We start from the raw sequence: 25472 nt of genomic DNA, 5'->3' as shown, positions 1-25472 counted from the left end.
CTGCTGTGTTCCCACATACGAGCCATCAGCTCCTATCATGGCACCAGGAATGTAAGGATTGTATGGGTTATATGGAGATTGTGCATATCCATAGCTAGGTGTATTATACACATAAGGCAAACTTTCTGTTTGAGATTGTGCCTATGAACTAAATATTTTGACCATCCTCACCAAAAACTCTATGGTGGTTTGACTGTTCCCAGTTTTTGAGGAGGAGTCATCTTCATTTCTGAGAAAGGTTGATGATTCTAAGCTAGAAGAAAAGCCAAAATTGTTTGGGGAATTTGGACAGGTTGCAAAAGAAGTTAAAGAAGGTGATTGTAGTTCTGGATCACAGAAAGTGAAGAAAACAGGTGTTGGAAGAAAAGGGAATAACATTCTGCTAAGGGTCTACATCACAAGGAAAATTGATTGAAGATCGGTAAACCTGTTGTGGAGTGATCAAGTTACAGGAAGCTCTTTGGGCAGGCAAATTTGGTCAAGGCTAAGGTAGCTTCTTTAGTGATTTCAGCTTCTCATTCTTCAAAAAGTTGAACCATCAAGTGAATCATTTGTGACTCTGTGGCACAAAAATCTGCTGAGAAAGCATATCATAAGCAGTTGTCAGTTAGCAGATTGTTATCTTCTTTGATTGTTCAGTGTCTAAAGTGTAGATTGTATTGTATTGTATTGTATTGTATTTTGTCTATTCTGTCATTGTAAAGGTTACTGTTGATTTGGTCTTGAACAGTTGATTTGAGCTTGACTCATCTTGAGCTTATTTTTTTTTTTTGTTTAAATTGTTTTAGTTTTGGTTTTTGAGTTTTATTTTCTTTAGATTTTAATTTTGAATATTTTTTTTCTGTTTTGTTCTGTGTTTAAACTGTTTGAGAATCTTTGAACTATTTTTCGTCGCATAAACTGTTTCTTATCAGTTTTAACTAGTTTTGATTGTTTTTAACAGTTTTTAACTGTTTTTAACAGTTTTTAACTGTTTTTAATAGTTTTACTGTTTTTACTGATTTTAGACAGTTTTTCGTCGTTTTTCTAATTTCTCATCAGTTTTTGTGTTTTTCTGTTTGTGTTTTTTAGCTTAACTGTATTTGATTTCTTTTATCAGATTTCAAAGCAATTGATCATTTAATCAATCTGTTCCTAAAAATGGCAGTTTCATTGGAGAGATAATATAAAGAGCTTAAAGAGAAATACGATAAACTAAATTCTGAGCTTAACAAGAAYATATCATGGAGAATTCGTCTTACTGACTATAATGAGAGAGAGAGAGAGAAAGAAGAGAAGAGAATTTTACAAGAAAAGCTAAGTGATCTGATGAAAATTGTTTCTAATCCACAAGAGACAGTTAGATTGAAGAAACAGATCGAAGACTTAACAGCTAAACTTCATAGATCTGAACTGCAAGTTGACTCTTTTGAGAGGAATAAATGTTTAGAAATTGAGAAGGTTTTAAATGCAGAGAGAAAGGAATTGGAGAAACAAAAGAAAATATTTATTGATTTCGAGAAACGATTTGATGCTGAACGCTTATCTTATGAGAATAAGATAAACTCTCTCGAGCTAAACGCAAAAATGTTGTTAAAGCAAATATCAGATTTTGAGCAGCTGATCATCTTGGAACGTGCCAAGAATGATAAAGAGAAGAAAGACATCACAGAAGAGTGTCAGAGTCAAATTCAGAAATTATCTAATAGCATTGCTCTAAAGCAGAAGGCTTTAGACGAAGAGAATAAGCAATTTGCTCTTGAGAAGAGAAATACTATAAAGAAAAATACAGCTACTGCTAAAGAGCTTGCTGATAAGAAAAAGTGGTTTAGCATCACTTCTGAGAAGGAAAAGAACAGCTCATATGAAGAGAGAAGAGAGTTTATAATCAGAAGAAGAAGTTTGAAATGCTTAAGAAGGAGTTAGAAAGTAAACTCCTGGATACTACAAAGAAGTTGTCTGATCTGAAGACAGACCTTGAAACTGAATTGAAGATGAGAATTGAACTTAAAAAATAAGTTTGATTTAGTTACTGTTGAAAGAGACCAACTTTTACATAAAGTCAAAGACTTTTCTTGTGCTCAAAGCTCAATTGGTTCTCCTTTTCAGTGTAAAACTAGCTTCTATGACTGTTCCAAATCGAACAGTTATTCAAGCAGCCCTAAATCAACTGTTTCTAAGAACTATTCTCGTTTCTCTAATCAGTATTATCAAGGGTATGTTATCGGATCACCCAATAATTCTTCTAAGGTTAAAAGCATTTGGGTTAGTAAATCTGAATCTGTTTCATCTCGTACCCCTGTTGTTACTAATCATCTTTCTTGTTTTGTAAGATCTACTACTGATTTGATTCATCTTAGCAAGAGAAGAATCATGTGCTCCACATGCAAAACAACAGCTTTTGTGAACAAGAAGACATATAATAGATGGAGTACGGACAACAGATATCAGAAGGATTGGAAAGGTAAGAACATGTATGATTATAATAACTGGTATGGATCATATTATGTATATAATCATCCTGTTAATAGTGCTAAAAAGAAAACATCTACTAGAAATAGATGGTTTGGAAGTTACAACATACCCCAGCCCGATACTAACAAAAATAGGACCCAAGTTCATTTGGGTACCAAAATCTGTTTGACCTTATTTTGCAGGTGTGTCAAGTTTGTGCTGATCAGAATATCATATCTTTGATGCACTAATACAGGGGGAGTTGTAATCTGTTCCAAACAAAAGGCTTCTGAACAATTCAGTTCAGGACTCGTGCTTTACCGAGTGTGGTTTCTAAACACTCAGTTTAGGACCCGTGCTTAAAATGTTTTCTTAATTTTTTTTTAATTTTTGAGCTTAACTGAAACATTACTATAATCTACTTTATAGGGGGAGTCTCTAGAAATTTTAAATAAATGTTTTTGAAAAGTGATTTTTTTTAAAACAAGTACATTTTCTGAATAGGTATTTCCTGAAATTTTACTTGCGTAATTTATCATCGTACATAACTCCAATACATGTTTCAGCTATTTTTCAAACTGTTATTATCACGTCTCTTATATACATCATTTTCGGTGATAATACACTCGTTTGTAATCGAAGGTTGTTTTCTGATTTTTTTTATCTTGATTGATATATACTTCATTTTTTTTAATTAGAATCTGTAAACTCATTCTTACAGATCTTCATTCATTTCTCTCACATACCGAATAATCTGATCATTGTCGCATAATTTCTTTATTGATTGTGCTTAAAAGACAAATTTCTTGATCAATTTTTATCTGATCATTGTGTTTATCTGCAATAATATTTTTGATCAACTGTTTGTGATCAACTGTGCATAATGCTATTTTAGGAGGGACTGAGTGCTTATCAGAAATACCTCAATGGAATGTCAGAACTGACAAACCTCCCCATGAGGACAACCATATCTGAGTGAGCTTTATATAGAAAAGGGTTTGTGTGCTGAGACTAAAATAAAAATGAGAGGGGTAATAGTTGTGAGATAAAAGAATTGATGAGAGTTGTGTCATGATCAAAAGAATAAACAAGATCTTGTTCCAAACTTTAAATTTTCGGGCATACCACATTATCTATTAGTTCTTAATTCTTTCCAGACTAATATTGAAAAAGGCAAAGCCCGGGCCAATTCTTGTCATAACCCCACTAGCTACTCATTTATCTCTCAACAGATAAGTATTTCAATAACACTTGGGGCACGCAGCTCACAATCTATAAATTTCTCATTCGGAGAAAGTTGATATTGAATCAGAAGGATATATGTCCCCCCTTCAAGTCTTTTTGATCACTAATTGAGTCTGATAAATTTGTGTAGTCCACACGATTTTATCTTTTTGAGCCTAAACAAAAGCATACGTTGCTTTATCTTTCTACCCTACACAAATTTTGCATTGTATATGTTATTTTGCCAAAACATTCATAGATATGCTATTATTAAGCTATCGATGATTGAATGGAAGACCTKGTGAGATGAGCCTCATAAAGTCTCATATATACAGTACATCCGTTGTACTGAGTATATCTGTTATACTCACAGACCAATCTTTTTATAAGATTGAAAACAATTTCATATGTTGAAATTGGTTGTTATCTTCTCATTCCCTTAATCTGAAAAGATGAAACAAGTAGATTTGAAAAGATCTATTTACAATTTCATAAATTGACGGCTTTCGCAAAAAATTTCATTCATTCTTGTGTATGATATAATGATTCTCATTTCATCATAAGGGGGAGTATGTAATAATGAATGAAATGATCAATTCCGAACATTACAAGGGGAATTTGTTGTAAAGATCAAGGGGGAGTAACAACAAAGATCGGCAAAAGACTCAAAAGGAGTGCGACTGGAGATGATTACAGAAAATTATTCCGATGCTACAATGTCTGAGAGTTGTTGAATGTGAAGATCAAGTTTTTACAACAGTTTGCTGATAAAGATTGCTTTTGAAGAGAAAGTTTGTTAAAGTTTAATTCTTAAGATTGTTACTGTTTTTGTTCTACATTGTCAAAAGAGAAGATCATCGTGGTTCTACATTCAAGGAGGAGAATGTTAGAAAATCTTTCTCAACAAACAATAGCCAGAAGATTTCAGTTGAAGATTGTTTTGAAAAAGACATAGAGTGCTTAAAGCAACAAAGTTCAAACGAGACTCAAATCGCGCAAATTCTTTCAAGTCTGAATACAAAGGGGGATAATGTTAAGACTGCAATTCAGTGTTAAATTGTATTCATCTTGAAAGTTAATTTTGTCTATAATTGTATAAAAGTCATCGTTTTTGACTTTTCTCTAAATAGTTTGACTTTGACTTTGTCTATATGTTTGACCCTATATAAAGGGTTAATTCCTTGTATTTTGAGTAGGATTCTCAATTGTAATATCATTACGTAAATAAAAGGTTTGACCAAGATTAGAGGATATGACTTTCTCTCTCAACTATCATTGTGTTCTTACAAGAATTATACAGATCTGTCATTGATGAATTGGAGCTTTCTTGAAGATTGATTAAAATGGGATCTACAGAACTTTTATTTATTTTCCCCATGAACGATATTCAGTATTTTTACCACTTTATTACTTGTAAAAGACGATAGTGGATTGATAAGTGTATACTTGCATTAATCTCCATTTGCTAACAGTCCGAGAGATTTATTTTATATAATTCTTGTAACACTTATCCTATTATACTTTATTTTAAGTCTTAACCTTTTTAATACTTTTTTACAAATAAACAGAAAACCAGAGGAGTTCTGTAACAACCCACAATTACCACATATAAATAATCCACATAATCACATTCATAAAACAAAAGGTAATATTGTTTACAAAACATGGACTAACAAAAACTTTGTTTAATACATTTATGTGCATCTAAACATCGTCGTTCAAACTTTTCTCTTGCCTTTATCTTGTGATGTGTGATGACCTGCAAAACAGGTTAGTACAACAACTGAGCATTAAACCCAAAAGGTCTAGTAAGTGTATAATTCTCATGCAAATAACTTACATTCCAAACTAACAGTTTAGAATCAAACCTATACAGATATAAACATTTTATCTATAATTGTTATATTATCTTTTCCTCTGGCGGTTACACCGCCATTTCATCACTCTCGCGGTTACACCGCCATTTCATCACTCTCGCGGTTACACCGCCATTTCATCTCTCTCGCGGTTCTCAATTTTAAACCAAAACTGATAGTGAAATTCAAACAACTTTAACCGAATTTGAAGTCCGGTCATCATTGTCCGGATACCAAATCCGGACAATCACTTAGAATTAAAGAGGGTAATTCGGACAATTAATCTTGAGCGATTTAGACATATCCGGACATCCCTTGGCCGGTTTAAGGGAAATCCGGTTGATACTCGAGTGGTTTAAAGAGAATTTGGTTGCCTCTTGGGCGGTTTATAGCAAATCCGGACACCCCTTGTCCGGTTTAGGTAGAACCCCGGACACCATTTGTCCGGTTTAGGTAAAACCGCACAATATATATATGAATCATAATAAGTCAATTCCAAAAGCAATTAAAATTGTTATACCAACAATTGATACTTCAAGGCATTAAAACACTCACCTTAAACAAGAATCCTTGTTGAAGTTTGATCTCTTTTTATGCCGATGAAGGAAAGATAATATATGGAGAATGTCAATAGTGAGCCAACCCTTTTTACCTTCACCAAACTTACTATATATGGTAAGTTGTAAAAGAGATATGGCAATGCATAACATAAGCCGACTCCCCCCCCCCCTTCTCCATTCTTTTGAATAAATATTAATAAACCAAATATTCACTTTTCTTCCATAATCAATGGAATTCAGAAGTTGTTAATCAGAATAACCCGAAATCAATTATCTAATTAACTGATTAACACAACCCGAATATTACAAGCTCTGGTTATATTTTTAATAAGTCATTTTCTTAAATTTCTATTCTGGTCTATCTAGATCAAAGACTCTAAACGTTAAGAGGGTCTCTGATTAAATAAAAGACTTGGTCATTTTAAGAGTTTAAGTATAGAAGCTCTGGTTGGTCAGAGCAGAGGCTCTAACTGGAAGAGTTGTTTAATAAAAGTTCTGTTTCTTAGAGACAGAGGAGCTCTGGTCTTTAGAACCAGAAGGGCACTGGTTTTTAAGAACTCAAGGAGTTCTGACCAGTAGAACCAGAGGAGTTTTACACCTCTATATTTTATACGTGATATAAATTTCAGATATCATAATTTTGTTTATATGAAAAGTTGATTTTACATAAATCTTGGTGATCTTCACCCTGTAATTCCAACAAAAGGGTTATCTCACTAGACCTTCCAGTCTATCTCTAATTTTTTTGTGTTTTAAATATGCATTGCAGGACCAGCAGGGTCTCGGGATGTTAAGGGGAAGGGAAAAATCTGATTATTTTTCTTATATGCTTAATCTACTATTTTGAAGATCAATCTATTTTTGTGATAATATATGTAGACATACATATGTTAGTTCAGAGTTTTCTTTTGGAATTTTTCATATATAAATTTTGTACATATAGAAACTCTATACTAGTAGGACCAATATGGTGTAATCTATATTTCTTTTATATGAAATATATGTTATATGCAAATGTGGAGTTTGTGGTGTCACAAATTAGTCTGGTGAAAGTATAGTGGTGATTTCATAAGGGGCAAGAGGCTACCTAGGAACTAGAGTCGGAAATGAGAAAGAAGTATCTCCAGTTGTTTGATTAATTGAAATCCGGGACGAAATTCTTTTAAAGAGAATATAATATGATAACTAGGTTTATTGGTTATAAAAGTTTTGGGGTTATTTTAAATTACTTTGAATGTTGAGAAGTGTGTTTTGATAAATTGTTTTAAAAACATTAACCACCATCACCTCTTATAAGAAAAATAAATTATGTGAAGATATTTGTGTTGCTTTATGGGTTTTGATGAGTATGAGGTAAGATTTTTTTTTTTTTTTTGGTAAATTCATTTTCTTTGGTTCCCTGGGTTCGAAGAACAAAAGAAAGAAAAGAGAAGTTGATATATGATTATTGACTGATAATTGTTGTTGTTAAAAGTCTTCATCTCTTTGTGAGTCAAGGTGAGTTTTATTTATAAAACATCATTTGATTTGTTTTTTGGTGAAGAAATCGTAAGGTTTCATACTTGAGTATTTGATGATTATATGCAATCTATTAGCATAATTTTGAGTTTTGATTTGTTATTGTCAACTGATTGAAATAAGGGTGGCATAATCAGGAGCTAGGTATTATTTAGTAATAAGGGTGACATAATTAGGAGATGAGTATTATTTGGTAATAAGGGTGACATAATTAGGAGTTGGGTATATTTTTGTAATAAGGGTGGTATAATCAATTTCTAGAAATGATGATCATTTGATCATGGGTTATAGTTATTGCATCTTTCTGAGTGATGGGATTGATTTTTATCGCATATGTATGATGCAATGAAATTGGGATTGGAAGTGAAGTGTTATTTTATCGCATTCTTGTGATGCAACATGATGAGTTTATCACACCAGTGTAGCGCGAGAAGTTATATTTATCACATCTATATCGTGCGACAAGTGGTATTTATCACATCTATATGGTGCGACAAGTGGTGGTTGTCACATCCTTGAGATGCGACAAGGTTGGGTTATTGCATCAATGAGATGCGAGAAAAATGACTATCACATCCTTGAGATGCGACAAGGGGGTTGTCGCATGTGTAAGATACGACAAAAATGTGTTATCACATCAGTGTGATGCGACAAGTTGGTGTATTGTGAGTTTGATGCGACAAATTGTTTATTATATTGTTCAATGCAATAAATTAGGGCTTTTAAGTAATGTTTTGGTGATTTTCACCTTGTAATAGCATTCAAAAGAGATTATTCACTAGACTTTGTGGTCTAACCCTTATTTTGTGTTTAAAAATGTGCATTACAAATCAGGCACATGTAGAGAGTAAGGAAAATGGGAAGATGTGAAGGAGAATTATTATTGTTTTACATCTGTGGATTTTGAGAAGCTGAATACATGTGCATGTACTTGTGAATATGTTATATACAAGTCATGTATTTGGTGTAAACGAAAATTTGTAGCTACTTTTGAATGTATCAATTTGTACAATTTGGGACCAGTATGTAATTATTATATTTCATGTTATATGAAATACCTAAGTTATATGCAAATGTGTAATGAGGTGTTACATAAACATGAAATACCTAAGTTATATGCAAATGTGTAATGAGGTGTTACATAGACATTATCATATTCATTATATTAACTTTAGAAAACAATTTTTATCAAAATGAGAAATATATGAAACAACTTCATTATTACTTAAAAACAAAAATATATGAAACAATTTTATCAAAAAAGAATTATATGAAACGATTAAATCAAATTAAACAATTTCATTAAATTAAACAATGAAATCGACAGATAAGAATGGTTTATAAGGTTTGTATAAATAAGGAGATTTACATTTGATCTCTCCTTTATATTTATATATATATATATATATATATATATATACATGAATATTAATTATGTACCCGTGCAATGAAAAATACGTAAATTTTATTGTAAATCGAGATGCAAATTAATACACCTTCTTGTTAAAAAAGAAAATTTAGAAATTTATTTTGAACAAAAAAAGTTATGGTCATCTAAAATCTTACACATTTAAATATAAATGACGAGATATGTTAAAGTTTTCTTATTATATTTCTTAGGGGCCGTTTATCTAAATACTTACTCGGTAAGCAGTTATCGGTAAAATTTAACACTATCGTTTATTTACCGGATAAGATTTTATTTACTAAAACGCATCCTATGCAACAATTTATCCCGGTAAGCGCTAACCATGGTAAGAGTCATCGTCCTCACTTACCGGGTAAGACTCGATTCTTGCCTTCGCTCTTATCGGGTAAGATTTTTAGTCTTTGTCATATTCATCCGGTAAAGTAAAGTGACTTGATAAGCGCTTACCCAGATAAACGTTTGGTAAACGGCAGTATAATAAAAAAACTTTCAACAAAGAATAACTCTTAATGCAGTAACAATTTGTAATTAATTTTTCATACGTGCACTCTTGGAATTAAAAAGTTCAACTTGAATGATTAAAAATGCGACCAAAGTTCAAAAATATGAATATAAACAATTAAACTCAGGACGTAACTAAACAACATCAAAATCTCAGTTACAACATTGTCACAAGATTTTCGTGTAACGTACTTGTCCTTATTTTGTAGTTAATCGTTTGGACATAACATTCAATCAAGATGGGCCAAATGAATGGAAACGAAGAAAGTGTTTAATGACTTAAAACTCTTCATAGTTGTTTTATCTGATGTCACTTCAAAATAACATAGATTAATAACGAAAATCAGCATCATCATGTATGTTACAAACAACAAAGGTTATCATACAAGTAAACATGTTATTAGGCGTCTCCAAAAGATAGATCTTGAAACCAAAGAGTCATTTGCTCAGTTGTACTTAGTTTCCAGTATAGACCTGTTTTTAAGGAGATCAATGGTTCAAATCTCACCAAAGATGAATAGTGTGTGTACTAAGTATTTGTTGTATCTAAATATTATAATACATTATTAATACGAAGTTGGATTAGTTTTACCCTTGTGAAATAAGTAGTTATGATAAACTTGAACATGCTAATATAACTGTATAAGTAAATCATTCCATTAATCTTTTTACATGAAACTCTTTTAAAAAGATCATACGAAAGCTTCCTAAAAAGCAAGTTCTTTTTTTTATGTAATTATGTTCGATTCAGTTTGTTCCAACTCATCGCCCACGATTTCGACATGCACCCAAGTTTTTTTTTACTTACGTCTAGCTTTAAATTTGGTAGTAAACAAGATTTATGTGTTTATTATTTGTAGCTTGTTGGTTAAGTAATAGTTCTTTATACGTAAAAGTCACGTAACCAAAAAGAGACCAAAAGAAAAGCGAAAAGGGAAAGTAGACCCTTTTAAGTTTTAAGATAAAACAATGGTAAGTGTTGCGTGACTAGTGAACAACATGCCTTGATTTGTTGACGCGTTATTATCTTTACTATATTATACGAATATTTGGTTAAAAGTTTTAGTAACACCTAACTACGAATTATGTACTGCTTATTAATGTATAATCTCTTACATTATAATTTTATACATAACTGTTGTATGTATTAAACCTTCCAAAACTTTTTGAAGTCTATAAAACTTACAAATAAGCAACTGATACCTACGTTCAAACATAAGATAATCATTTAAACTGTACTAACATGACAAAATACTCAATTATTATTTTTGAACTCTATAAACCTACTAATAAATAACTGATAAATACATTTAAATTACAGAATTATTTTTTAGCCTTTTAGAAACCAAAATTTTCAAATAACCAAAGTTTACAAATAAGTTTTACAATTAAAGTTTCTTTTGCGTAAAGTTTGTTTTGTTAAAAAAATAATTAAGAAGCATTTTTCAAGCAAAATTCCATATTTTTTACATAAGCTCTCATGTAAAAAAATTTAAACTTTATTTAATATTATTTTATATCTTCTTATTTTTTATTTTTTATTTTACATATTTATTATATTTACATGAGTAATTGTATATTAATTAAAATACATAAAAAAGACGGGTTTTTTTTGTAAATTAGACCATTATAATTATCTCATCAATACGTTCAAAATGAATGTAATATTGAATATTTTTTTTATTTTAACCATAAATACATACAAATTATTTTTAATACTTACACTTTCTACCCTTATCATTCTTTATTTAATCTATAAATATTAGGAGTATAGAATGTAAATTTTAAAAATAATTCATAAGTATTTATAACATTTAATAATATAAGATAAAATAAAAAATATTCAATATTTGTCTCGTTTTGAATATATTGACGAGACGATTATAATGGTGTAACTTACAAAAAGAAATTATGTATTTTAGTTAACATATGATTATACATGTTAATATAATAAATGTGTAAAATGAAAAAGTAATAAATATAAAATAAAATAAATAATTAATTATAAGTGTGTAGAGTGTAAATGTTTTTTCAGTAAATTAGAATCCTTTTATCATAAAATCAAATTTTCTGCACAAAAATATATTATTAAATCCTTTTTTTTATGTTGAAAATAAACTTTACATAAAAAAAGGATTATGCGTAAACTTTGGTTATAAAAAGAAAAGGCTTCTAAAGTAACAAAAAGATAAAATCACTTTAATGAATTAATTATATGTGTAAATTTTCCATTGTCATGCAACACTTATAATTTGTACTTTTTGAATTAGAAGGGTATTTATGTAATATAGTATGATACATCTTTATTTTAATATTTTATTTTATTTTTTTATCTCAGTCGATGTTATAGTATGATTTTATGTAATTTAAAAAAAAAGATGATGTTTTTATTTTTGAATAAAATATAAATGTAAAGATATCATAAAAATTTGACAAAAATATATCGATATTAGTATTAAATTAACTATTTAAAATTTCTATTTTTTGTGTAATTTTTAATTCAATTTTTATTATAATTTAATTTAGGTTCAGTAACGAAATTTATATTTTGTTTAATAATATAATTTTCTTATAAATATAATAATTAATTATTTTATTAGAACTCGATAATTATCCTAATTATATTTTAGATTTTTTATATTTTAAAATAAGATGTTTATTATCTATTTGGTTATGTTTATCTATAGTTAGTTACATGAATTCAAATGTGAAGCCTTAATAAGTTATACTTATGCATAATTATTTGTAATCTTGAATTTTAAGTAATACAATCAATATACAATATTTCATACATAAAAAATAATTTTTTAAAAATTTTATAATATAGTATAAATAATTAATATAAGCTTCTTTTAATTTTTTATTATTGATCTAAAATAAATTCTTTAAATAGGGTTATAAAGTTGCATGGCATCCGGTGTCGTTTTCTGTGACGTTTCTTTTGTCAGGTTTGTTTCAAAAGTTTCTCTTTATACCCTTTAAGTTTATATGAGTTGTCATTTTAACCTTCAATAATACACACTTGAACAATTGAGCCATTCTTCCAATTCTTTTTACATTTTGAGATCTTCACTAAAACAACTTCTACATTTCTTGAGAAATAAGTAACGTATGCTTATATTCTATCATTTTCTTATCCTATCTTCGAATGGAAATACCTATACTCAAAGAAGAATCTATAAATTTAAACGCAAGTCTGCAATATAATTGACGTAACATAAATTTAAAATAGAATAAAGTATTTATTATAAAACTAATTATAATGCTTTTGTATTTCACCATATGATAACTCAAATTTGAACACCAAAACGCGAATGTAGACTCTTAATTTTCTAGCAACGATACTCGATGATGACACAAAACGAATCTCAGCAGTAATAACATTAAGTGTAGAATAAACTGTTAGACTATGACGGACAATTTCAGTGGCACCATAGGCTACCGCTAGTGTCTTGGTAGATCCATCCATAAAAATATCGGTTTGTTTGGTTTAGAATGTAACCTATTGCTTAAACTATGGTATATACTAACGACTGGTACCATGTTCAATGACGGAAACAAACAAAAAAAAAATCCAACTAGAATGTAGATAAAAAAGAAGGGGTCAATTTTGTTAATTTTTGAAGTGTAAGGTTTGTTTTTGGCAAACAACAGAAAATCACATATTGTGAGAGTGACACGCATATATCTACCGCAGGCGGACGAGAACATGTAATCTATTGATCAACGTCTATAATTGGAAGTCCAGGTGCGTTATATATGTATACATATTTTTTGTGTGAATTTGTAACTTTGGAGTCGATCATCAGCTGAATGGTATGAACTCTAAATTCCTTGCGGTTTTCAAGTATATATCTATTTACCTTTTTGATTCTATTTTTAATGTTGTATGTTTTCTCCATCAAAAGTTAACGGGTTCTTTGGTGGCATGCAATCAATTTGAGTTTAAATTTCCTAAAGAACAAGAAACCGGTGAGAATCCCAAGTCCTTTATGGTATTTAGCTTTCAAGATTAGTTCATCTTTAGATTTGATCGACATTTTTGGTTTCTCCCAGGAAATGTTAGTGGTTGTTGAGGTTGCATGCAATCTGTTTGAGTTAAATTCCCTATGAACAACAAGAAATTGTTAATTTGTTTACAGGTTTTTGTGGGATCATTGTAATCTATTTCTTTATGATGTTTGTTGATTTTAGCACTCGTTTGAAAACTTTGATGTTTCTTCATCGTTTTGATGCTTGCAATGCTTACGAACGCACAAAACTATCAATTTCTTGTTCTCTTTGTCCCTTCTTATTTGATCAGAAAATTTCGACTTCGTAGTTGTTTTGATATGAGAAATTGATGTAGTTTGTGTGTGTTCTTGGTGTTCTTTTAGTTTAAATGATTATTTTTATTAGAAAATGCAATACCCTCCACATTGGGTTGTAAATAGATGTCAAAAGATGAGTTAAGAAGCCAAGAATAGTTCTACAATCCTAAAATTGATATGAGTTTTTATTTAATGTTGAGAAACTTATGTAAAAGTTAGTCTTTGTATTAAAGGTTTTATATGATTTTTTCTTTTTGTTAACATGATTAATACTCAAATGTTGACTTAATATATAGTTTTTGATGATCATTGATTATGTTGTGTTTCATGAATTGGTAAAGTAATTTAACCCAAATAGACAATGTTTTTAGTCTTCAATAGATCCCAATGGTAGTAATGTTGATTCAAAATATAGATTCTATCTCCATCACTCTAAATCAAGTCGTTGGGGTAGCTTAACCGGTAAGACCTTAACTTTGCTCTCCACCATTCATCGGTTCAAGTCCGCAGAGGCCATTGAGGTTTGTCTAGCTGTTAAGTTTAGGCCATGTTGGATTTGTTGAGATGCACATAAGCTAGCCTAAACATCCACGATTATAAAAACCAAAATAGATCCTATCTACAACACTCTAACTCAAGATGAATAAGATCTCAATCATAACTATTCCTATGGGAAAAGATAAGATCCAAACTATAGCATTGTTAACATATGGCTAATTAGCTTTTTAATGGTGGATTGACTTGTAGGTGAACATGGAAAGTAAATTGGAAACCGTATCAATATTCCTGTTTTTGTCAACCCTTTTATGTACTCCGGCCTTTTCCACATCAAATGATGGGCTTGTTAGGATCCACCTAAAAAAAGTGAGATTTGGTGAAACAAATCTTGTTTCTTCGGACCTCGGTCTGAAAGATGGAGATTCTTTAAAGGCGTCTATTAGGAAGTATAAACAAAGTGTGCAAAATCTTGGTGATGCCCAAGAGCCTGATATCGTATCACTGAAGAACTATATGGATGCTCAATACTATGGTGAGATTGGCATTGGCACCCCGCCTCAGAAGTTCACAGTGATATTTGACACTGGTAGTTCTAACTTGTGGGTCCCATCATCAAAATGCTTATTTTCGGTAAGCTTGAAATACCTAGATATATGCTATAAAAGGAAACATCTATGAGTCCGAATGAAATGTAATGAGTTATGATAATGCTACCCTTGCAGGTATCTTGCTTTTTCCACTCAAAATACAGGTCATCTGAGTCGAGCACCTTCAAAGCCAATGGTTAGTGAATTAGTATTATCCCCTTTTCTTATTATTGTTGACTTACTTTGTGTCGTGGATGTTCGTAACATTTGATTGAGAAAATGTTACGGGTGCATTTGTAGGCTTAAGCTGAAAGAACATGACATGACAGTACAATTACTTTTTCCATGTTTGGGACGATGTTAGACTGAGGATGAGATATGACGATTCAAAGACTTGTCATGTCAAGTCCGATGTACCAAAATAGGTAAAACAAAAATAAGGGACATGAGACAATATTGTAAAATTATTAAACAACTCATGGCAAATTAAAAACCCTAAAACCTTCTACATGCTTCCCTCACTCGCCCCTATTTTGTCCTGTCTATGTACAAAATGACTTGAGCAGAGTGTATTCTTAACGAGTCTGTTTAATCATGGAGTCGGATCTTCCAATTTTGTTCATGTATTTGCCATTTCTCATTTAAGATTGCTATCTTTTGGTAATGAATGACTTTTTTTGCAAATATTGGTCGTCATTCTTGTAGGGAAACCTGCTGCTATCCAATACGGTAGTGGATCAATAACTGGATTCTTTAGTGAAGACAACATCGTGGTGGGTGATCTAGTTATTGTGGATCAGGTGAAGTTGATAACTTTGTCACTTTTTTCGCAATCGAATTTGATATATAAAAAGGTTGAATTTGACATCTGTTTGAGAATCTATGATCTAAATAGGAGTTCATTGAGGCAACAAGAGAGCCTGGTGTGACATTTTTGGCGGGGAAGTTCGATGGTATCCTTGGGCTTGGTTTCAAGGAAATCTCAGTTGGAAATGCTGTCCCAGTATGGTATATTTTGCAAACCATATATAGTCCATTTTGCTTTAGCTAACATTTCGGTCATCTGTGGGTCCCATTTACTTCAAATGAAGATTGTATCCATAAGAATGGAGGAAAATGCAGTAAATACATATTTCATTGTAAAGATGGCACCACTTTTTGTTGAAGTAACAAAAAAAATCTCACACTCCTTACCTTTGTTGAGACTTGAACCATTCACCTCTATAGAGGTTTTGCTCCATCAGTACCGCTGGAGCAGTGGCCATTTGTAAGATGGTATCACTTGTGGAAACAACATTCTTTCTTTCTCACTTAGATTTGTATAGATGGTCAAGGGATCATCTAGACATAGTTTATTGTCTAACCTACCAACATTTTACATATAATTGTATAGGGACAACATGGTCAATCAACATCTAGTTAAGGAGCGTGTGTTTTCATTTTGGTTGAACCGAAGAAGTGAGGAAGGTGAAGGGGGTGAGATCGTCTTTGGTGGTGTTGATCCAAAGMATCACAAGGGCACACATACTTATGTTCCTGTCACACAAAAGGGTTATTGGCAGGTTCCTTTATCTAGTCTCTAATGCTTGTTCTAAAACATACAACTACGGATTTATATATATGTATGTAATCTAATTCTTTTTGTATTCTTTGTTAGTTTGACATGGGCGACGTATATATTGGTGGGAAGCCAACTGGTAGGCAATAACGACGTTATAATCAACTGTTCTTTGGATCTTGAATCTTGCATGAAGTGCTTTTTCTCTTAATTTTCTTTCAGGGTTTTGTAAGGGTGGATGTTCAGCAATTGCGGATTCGGGAACTTCATTGATAGCAGGTCCAACGGTTTGTATCATTCCATTTCTTGATATCTTTTCTGGAGGGTATAATATTTACATACAACAAATACTCATGTAGCCTCTTGAACCCTTGGCCTTCTGGTACGTTGCTGGTACCACCGGGGCCAATATGACCCTTTGGTTCCATTTCTTGATATTTTGTTGTACTAAAGAGGACCTTGTGTTTTCATTTGGTTTTGATTATAATGTTGTTTAAAATCGATTAATTTGGTTTTTTAATTGATTGGAAGTAGGGTTTGATTATATTACCTTTGGATTTTCGAGTTCTTAAGTGTGTTCTACTCCTTTTGTGCTCGACGTCGGCTTTCAGGATGTGATCACCCAAATAAATTCTGCCATCAGGGCTGCAGGAGTTCTTACTCAGGAATGCAAGAATTTGGTTAACCATTTCGGGAACCAAATGTTTGATATGGTTAAATCAATGGTAAGTAAACAACACTTTATTCTAACATTGAAAATTTTATTTGATGTTTTGTTTTCTTACCGTTATAGTCCCACATTAGCTAGATTAGGACATTTTTACTAAAATATATGTTGGAACCACCTTCTCTCCTCAAGATCTCTTTTGGTTTGTACTCTGATAAGATACATATTTAACATTGTGTGAGAGCCAATAGGGCTAAACTTGGACTACCCTTTTTCTCATCAAGAGATCTTGTGGACAATAATCTAATTTGGTTTCACATATCTTACATGGTGTTAGAGCCAAGTTCTAGCCTCATATATTTCTAGGACATCTTGGACTCAATACTTAGGGACATCATTTGCCGTCTAAGTTTTATCGGAAGGGTCATGTCACACATCGGCTAAACTTTTACATTTTTACTTCAATATGAGTGTTATTTTATTTCGAAACAGGTTGCTGATCCAAAGAAGCTATGTGCCAGTGTTGGAATCTGTACCGCTGGAAATATGCAAGTGTTATCATGTTCTTTTTGATTGCCCAATTTCTGCATGATGACAGTTTTTCACTATAAGTTTACATATAATTATGTGCAGTGCTGGCATTAGGAGTGTTGTAGATATAAGCAATGATGTATCATCTGGATTGGAGACCCCGATGTGCGATGCTTGCGAGTTGTTCGTAAAATGGATGAACAAACAGATCAGTGAGAACAGCACACGTGATAGCATTTTAAAATTGGGCATTGACGTGAGTCTCCTTTCTCGTTATTTATTATAACATTATTTGGCACATAGTTTGTTGATATTCAGATACCAAACTAAATGAGTCCATTCTATCTCACATAGAGGTGGGTAATATGTATGCAAACCTGACCTCTACGTGAATTTTTTATTTTAATATGACAACTCTAAATTTGCAGCTATGTAATGTGGTGCCGAGCCCGTTGGATGAGTCGACGGTTGACTGTGCGAAAATTCCTTCTATGCCTACTATTTCGTTTACCATTGGTGACAAGGAATTTAAACTTTCGCCTGAGGAGGTATTTCTTTTACCTAAATTCGTTACCGTTCAAATTAGGAAATTTGATACGAGAACATTTTTATGCGATTGTTTGACTATTAGTCAAATTTCTTAAATACCCACGTTAAAAGACTAAAGAAGGCATCTTTTTAGGGTGCGTTTGGTACATAGAACATGAAATAATATAAAACGATTGTTTTCTTTCTTGACGGCTTTTTATATTTACAGTACATACTTAAGCTTGGCGAGGGTGAATCTACGCAGTGCATCAGTGGTTTCATTGCTTTGGACGTTCCTCCTCCCCGTGGCCCACTCTGGTATGTGCGCCTTACACGATGATGGGTCGGGCACATCTGACCCGAGAAATCTACTTTTCCATTTTAGAATTCAATCATAGTACTTGACAAACTCATATTTGCTTTAATGCAGGATACTGGGTGATGTGTTTATGCGTCGTTACCACACTATATTCGATTATGGCAACCTTAGAGTCGGATTTGCAGAAGCTGCATAAACTGAAGGCGTTAATAGTTCCTAAGAACCTACCTTCTTTGTTTATGTTGTGTAAACAAGGTGAAACAGTAATTAATATATACCAGTAATTTGGTGTGCTTAAAAAGATCTCTCATAAATATGTTGTTCGAGATCTTGTTGGAGAATCAAACATACCCGTGATGTGTCTTATCGTTCGAGGTCTTATCGTTCGAGATCTTGTCGTTCGAGATGTTTCCATCGGACATTATGAACTTTTTAATAAAAAGTTCAAAATACAAACAGATTATTGACGGGTTTTTCATCGGCAATCCGTCGTAAAATCTGGCTTTTTTGAAAATGATAATAATTCAATTTACAAACATTGTCGTATACAAAAATACATTTATACACCGTAAGAATATTAAAATTTCTAAACTTTATGAATGCAAATTATCATGATAATGATATGTGACCACCTAAACAAAATATGACAAGTTCATGGATTAAATCCATAAGAACCAATAATTATCCACCTAAACCAAGTTTTTATGCATGGTGTTATCTAAGGCTAAAAAAAAATACATTCTTGCATATTGAAGGAGCAAATGATACACTGTATGGAACATAAAAACCCATCATGTAAATGTCGAAGGAAACAAAGGTAAAAAGTCTCAGGTTCAAATCCAAGCAGGAATACAGAGGTTCAAATACGGTGGCTCTGTGCTACCCGGTGGTCATCCTGAGATTAATCGATTCGCATAACGAGTTGGATATCTAAATTAATTAAGAAAAAAAAATTTAAAAAAACATCTACATGCTTTCTTCTTTTGTTGATGTTTTCACTCAATCCACCAAAGTCACTCCTTGTTGTTTGCTTCAACCAACAAAAAAATGTCCAATCTCTTGCTCTTTCTTTCCTCCCATTATAACACTACAAAAATGCAAGAGTAAATTCGTCACTAAAAAGGTCATCTGTCGCTGATACTCCGTTGGTCAAATACTCGTAGGTAATGATATCAGCGAAGGAAATCAGCGTCGGATTTGCGTGAGATACTTTCAGCGACTGATCAACGAGGGAATGGTTTCAGAGACGGATCAACGAGGGAATGGTTTCAGCGACGGATCAACGAGGGAATGGTTTCAGCGACGGATCAGCGAGGGAACTTTCAACGACGGATCAGTGAGGGAACTTTCAGTGACAGATCAACGAGGGAACTTTCAGGGACTTTCAGCGATGGATTTTCCCTCTCTAATTTGTATTAATCGAAAAATAATTTTTTTTTAAACTATATAACTCCTGTATTTATTTATACAAAACCTGCCCAAAATATAACAACCAAAACTGTGAACAAATTAAAACTAACCGATTCATACGATTTAAAATATCTAATTCATACAATTTAAAATATCCAATTCATACAATTTAATCTTCAAATTCGTACAATCTAACTACCGGGAGGTGCGGGAGGGGGGAAACATATCCTGACTACCGCATAAACGTAACAAAATGCTCTAATAAGGCGGCCTGTTCGGCTAAGACAACAGCTTGTCTGGCTTGTTCGGCTGACGAGGCAGCTTGTCTGGCCTCCAAATCTGTCATATTCTTCCGTTTAGTCTCCAGTTCCTCCTCTACTCTTGCCAACTTCTCTTTCAACTCTATTACCTGTAAATATTCAATATTCGACAAAATCAGTAATTTGTTCGCAATTTTAATAACGAGAAAGTTTATAACAATATAACTAACATACATCTACTCTTGATTCGTATGATGACCCGATGCTACTGCTACATCCACCAATCATAGCATAAGAGGGATCTTGGGTGGTCCCGAAACCAAAGATGCGGCATTTCCTCCGTCCTCCGACACTCTGCTCCCAAAGAGATGCCTCATCATGGGAAGGGTTGTCGAAACCAAAAATATTCGTCCTGAAACCAAAAATGCTACTGCTACTATCGAAAATCCTTTAACAATCACAAATTCAATAACATTATAGATAGATAAATCAAACTTCAAAAACAATCACAAATTGAAAAACAAGATCAATATTAAATCATCATTAATTATGGGATTTTTAGATTTTGTAACTCCCAATTAATGATATGGAAGTTACATAAAATGGTAAAATTACTTAATTACCCTTGTCATTAACATATGAGATATATGTGAACCTAAAGAAAATATTGATTTTCATTGGTTAAGCTTGGTTAACAAAGTTAACACAATAATCTTGGTTAACATTTGAACCAAACGCTCTCTCTATCTCTCTCTCTCTCTTTCTCTCTCTCTCTCTCTCTCTCTCTCTATATATATATATAGGAGTATATATATATATATATATCTATATAGGGGTGGGTTCAAATAAAAACCACTCAATTTGTAAAAACCGTGAAAACCTTATTCAACCAATCATAATTTTTTATTTTGTTCATTTTTTTGTAATTATGAGAGGTTGATTAACCATTTTTATTGTGGAGGGTGTTAATCATGGATATTATCATCTTCATTATTTTAATTTTAGAGAAATACATGAAACAGTTTCATTAAAATTTTATTAAGTAGTATATGAAACAATTTCATAACCACATATGAAACAACTTCATTAAAAAAAGTATTATATGAAATAATTTCACAAGATTAACAATTTCATGAAAAAATTTCATAAGATTAAAGATGGATGAGAGTAGTTTTTACGGTTTTTACAAATTGGAGTGATTTTCATTTGATCGCTCCTCTATATATAGGAGCGATCAAATGCAAACCACCTATATGTGTACAAACCGTGCAAACCACCCTCGTCCGTCGATTTTATTTTTAATCTTTTGAATTTTGTTCATGAAATTGTTTAATCTTATAAAATTATTCCATATAATACTTTTTTAATGAAATTGTTTCATATAATACTTGTGAAATTTTAATGAAACTATTTCATGTATTTTTCTAAAACTAATATAATGAAGATGATAATATCCATGATTAACACCCTTCACAATAAAAATGATCACCAACCTCTCATAATTACAAAAAAAATGAACATAATGAAAAATTATGATTGGTTGAATGAGCTTTGTACAAATATCATGGTTTGCAAAGTAAACCTTCTATATAATGATAATTATATATATATATATATATATATATATACATAGGGGCTTAATCAAATGAGAACTGAGTTGTTTGTGGTAACCGTGAGATCAAATCTTAACCACACACCCTAATAATCAATGGTTAAAATTGAAAGGATTCCTAATTAATGTAATTCCTAAAATAACATACTAACATTTAATGATTTAATGGAAAGAAGGGCAAGATTGTCATTTTCTTTTTTAAGTTATTGAGACGGATTTGAGCGCGCGCTACAAATCCGTTAATATTCTTATTATACAATGTTCAAATCGAATCCAAATAGAGTCAAGATACTGTCTATTTTTCGAGGAGTCTATTCCCCTAAACCCACAAAGACAATAGGCTATATTTTGTGTGGTACATCGTGATAACATTTTGTATTCCTTGTTTCCATTCAATTTGTGCTACATTTTGATGTATCTTCCACTTGGATTGTACTCGTTAATCTCTGTCAATGCAGTTGTCACAGCTTTATACACCTCTTCACCCATGTCTCGCTTTAGGCCTTCAGTTTATCATAATTTTCCTCAATGATTCCCTGTTCCAATAATATCAAACTTTTAGGTGCCTTCTTCTTATTCAAGAATTTGCCAGTAGATGAAAAATACTATACAGAATTGACTCAAATTGTAGATAAAATGAAATCTAGTGGAACCAAATCTTGAATACCCTTCATTGATTCTTTGTAATGAAAAACCAAATATATGTGAGTGTATATAATATCAATTCCTCATCATTCTAACAACAAGTTCTTGTAGCTCACCCAGATCACTATCATAAAGTTTCTTTTTGTTACTATAAACAGTTGCAGGTTGAAATGAAAACCCATAATCATGTTGATGATCATCATCTCTACTTTGTAATACATGAGAACTGTTGTAATACATGAAACCACAGTTGTAATACATGAGAACTTTGTTGGTACCACATGAAACCACAGTTGTAATACATGAGAACTGTTGTACCAACGGTTTATGATCAGTTGTGTAACATRTTTGTGGTACCATGTGGTGTGGTACATTGTGGTATGTAACCAATTAGAACTACTTGTGCATGGTAATGTATCACATGAAACAAAACAGTTATTGGTACCACATGAAACCACATHTGTAATACATGAGAACTGTGCTACCGACTGTTATGATCAGCTTTGTAACATGTTTGTGGTACCCTGTGGTGTGGTACATTGTGGTACAATGACAGTGTTTGTGTTTTCTCAGGAAACCATGTAGTTGTACATGAGAATGTACATATGAAACAAAGCTGGATACAAGGATTCTATAAGGGCAAAGTGAATTCGATCTTAGCACAGAAACAAAGCGCTGAGATGACTATATGGATTAAGACTTGAGGATAATGAGCAGGGAGCTACAAAGCATGTTTGGACAAGAAGATACTTCTACAGGAGATGTTGTCAACAATGAAACTCAAATTCAGTTGTTTGAAACACCAACGATAACTGCGAAGGTGCCGAAGAAAAGGATGAAGAAGGGTGCACATCAAGATATTGCCTTTTATTTACAACATTACCCAAACATGATTATAACATTGATACATACAAAGACATTGCAGGTTCTAATACAATAAACTACATCTAAAATTTAAAATTGCAAGTATTAAAGAATTCCAGAGTAATAACAATAAAATTAAACTAATACAGATACACAATAAGAAGTAATTCGTAAACATGCCTTCAAACATACTCTTTGTTATTTATTTATGTACCACAGGTGTGCACATCAATAATATGGAATCACAACAAGAAGATACAACTAATACATATACAAAGTAAGTACACTAAACGTTGTGATGATAATAAATTTGGATAACACAATGTGATACAAATCAGGTTGAACACAGTATACAAAGATGGATGAGAAAAAAACATGGATTTATATCATTCTGAATATCATTGTATAATTTTGGAATGTAAATCAATATTAATTATATATTATGAAAYGCTTCTAATTTAAAAATTAAAATCTAATTTTAATTTAGGAATTGACTGAAATACCCTTTTAAATTTGTTTAAATATAATAATTAATGTATTAAAATGATTGGTTGAGATTGGTTCTCATAGTTACCACAAACAACTCAGTTCTCCCTTGAATGAGCCCCTACATACATATATATATATATATATATATATATATAGGGGCAGGTTCAAATGAAAACCATGCAATTTTAAGAAATCGTGTAAACCAATTTCGACCAATAGAAAAATTCTATTTTTTTTAATTAAATTTAATCAATAAGTGTATTTCGGTCATTTTCCATATTTATTTGATAAATAAGGAAGTTATTGATAAATATTAAATAAGGAAATTTAATAATGGAAATTAAATAAATGGTAACATTTAAAAAATTTATTATATTATAATATTAAAAACTTGATTTTAAATTTTTTGTTATTCAATGAATTTGGAAACGTGGTATGAAGATTCTAGCTTCTTATGGAATGAAATCTTGATTTGAGGTTGGATGAAAAAAATCATCCATGTTTATGAAACTGTTTCAATGTGAAAAGATTTCATTGTAAAATGGTTTATTTGCTTCTTCTAGGCATATTTTACATGTWAATGAAATAGGTTCATGATGGTGAAAATGTTGATGCTCTAATTGATTCATGATTCATGATCTAGTTTTATGGTGATCCATGTTGCTTTGTGATTGAAGTTGATCCGTTTAGTTGGTAGGATGAAAATGAAAAGGGTGCATAATGTATTTTGTTCTTCATGAAATAAACGTATGATGAAACGGGTGCATATTATATTTTGTTCTTTATAAAATTAATGTTCATGAAACTGTTTCAATGTGAAAAGGTTTTATTATAAAATGGTTTATTTTTGTTTACCAATTTTGCCCTTAGTATTGAAATAAAATAAATTTTTAATATTTTTTATTTTTTAATTTTCTAAAATAAAGTAAACTAATCTTAGTCATTGATCAAGAAAATGGATGGATGAGATTGGTTTACACGGTTTACACAAATGGTGCAAGTTTTATTTGAACGCTCCTCTCTCTCTCTCTCTCTCTCTATATATATATATATATATATATATATATATACAGAGAGAGCTTGGTTCAAATGTTAGCCAAGATTATTGTGTTAACTTTGTTAACAAAGCTCAACCAATGAAAATCAATATTTTTTTTAGATTCACATATATCTCATATGTTAATAACAAAGGTAATTAAGTAATTTTACCATTTTGTGTAACTCCCATATCATTAATTGGGAGTTACAAAATCTAAAAATCCCATAATTGATGATGATTTAATATTGATCTTGTTTTTCAATTTGTGATTGTTTTTKAAATTTGATTTATCTATCTATAATGTTATTGAATTTGTGATTGTTAAAAGATTTCCGATAGTAGCAGTAGCATTTTTGGTTTAAGGACGGATATTTTTGGTTTCGACAACCCTTCCCCTGATGAGGCATCTCTTTGGAAGCAGAGTGTCGGAGGACGGAAGAAATGCCGCATCTTTGGTTTCGGGACCACCCAAAAATCCCTCTTATGCTATGATTGGTGGATGTAGCAGTAGCATCGGGTCATCATACGAATCAAGAGTAGATATATGTTACTTATATTGTTATAAACTTTCTCATTACTAAAATTGCGAACAAATTACTGATTTTGTCGAATATTGAATATTTACAGGTAATAG

The 25472-nt window shown here is 31.6% G+C and overlaps 1 protein-coding gene across 1 annotated transcript; it reads left to right on the top strand.

Annotated features, from left to right (window-relative positions):
• The first annotated feature begins 14584 nt into the window (after positions 1 to 14584).
• LOC112522622 (aspartic proteinase oryzasin-1-like) lies at positions 14585 to 18835 on the top strand. Its single transcript, XM_025131870.1, has 13 exons — positions 14585 to 14959; positions 15052 to 15112; positions 15622 to 15716; positions 15812 to 15924; positions 16310 to 16478; positions 16574 to 16613; positions 16697 to 16761; positions 17086 to 17199; positions 17634 to 17689; positions 17775 to 17928; positions 18101 to 18220; positions 18430 to 18518; positions 18631 to 18835. The coding sequence occupies exons 1-13, from the start codon at positions 14585 to 14587 to the stop codon at positions 18713 to 18715; spliced, it is 1536 nt and encodes a 511-aa protein (XP_024987638.1). The 3' UTR covers positions 18716 to 18835.
• Positions 18836 to 25472: the final 6637 nt, after the last annotated feature.

Source organism: Cynara cardunculus, assembly GCF_001531365.2.
Source record: "Cynara cardunculus var. scolymus isolate 2C chromosome LG 12, CcrdV1, whole genome shotgun sequence".
Taxonomy (NCBI): Eukaryota; Viridiplantae; Streptophyta; class Magnoliopsida; order Asterales; family Asteraceae; genus Cynara; species Cynara cardunculus.
Note: the sequence above shows the minus strand (reverse complement) of the source record. Positions and strands in the feature narration are given on the sequence as shown.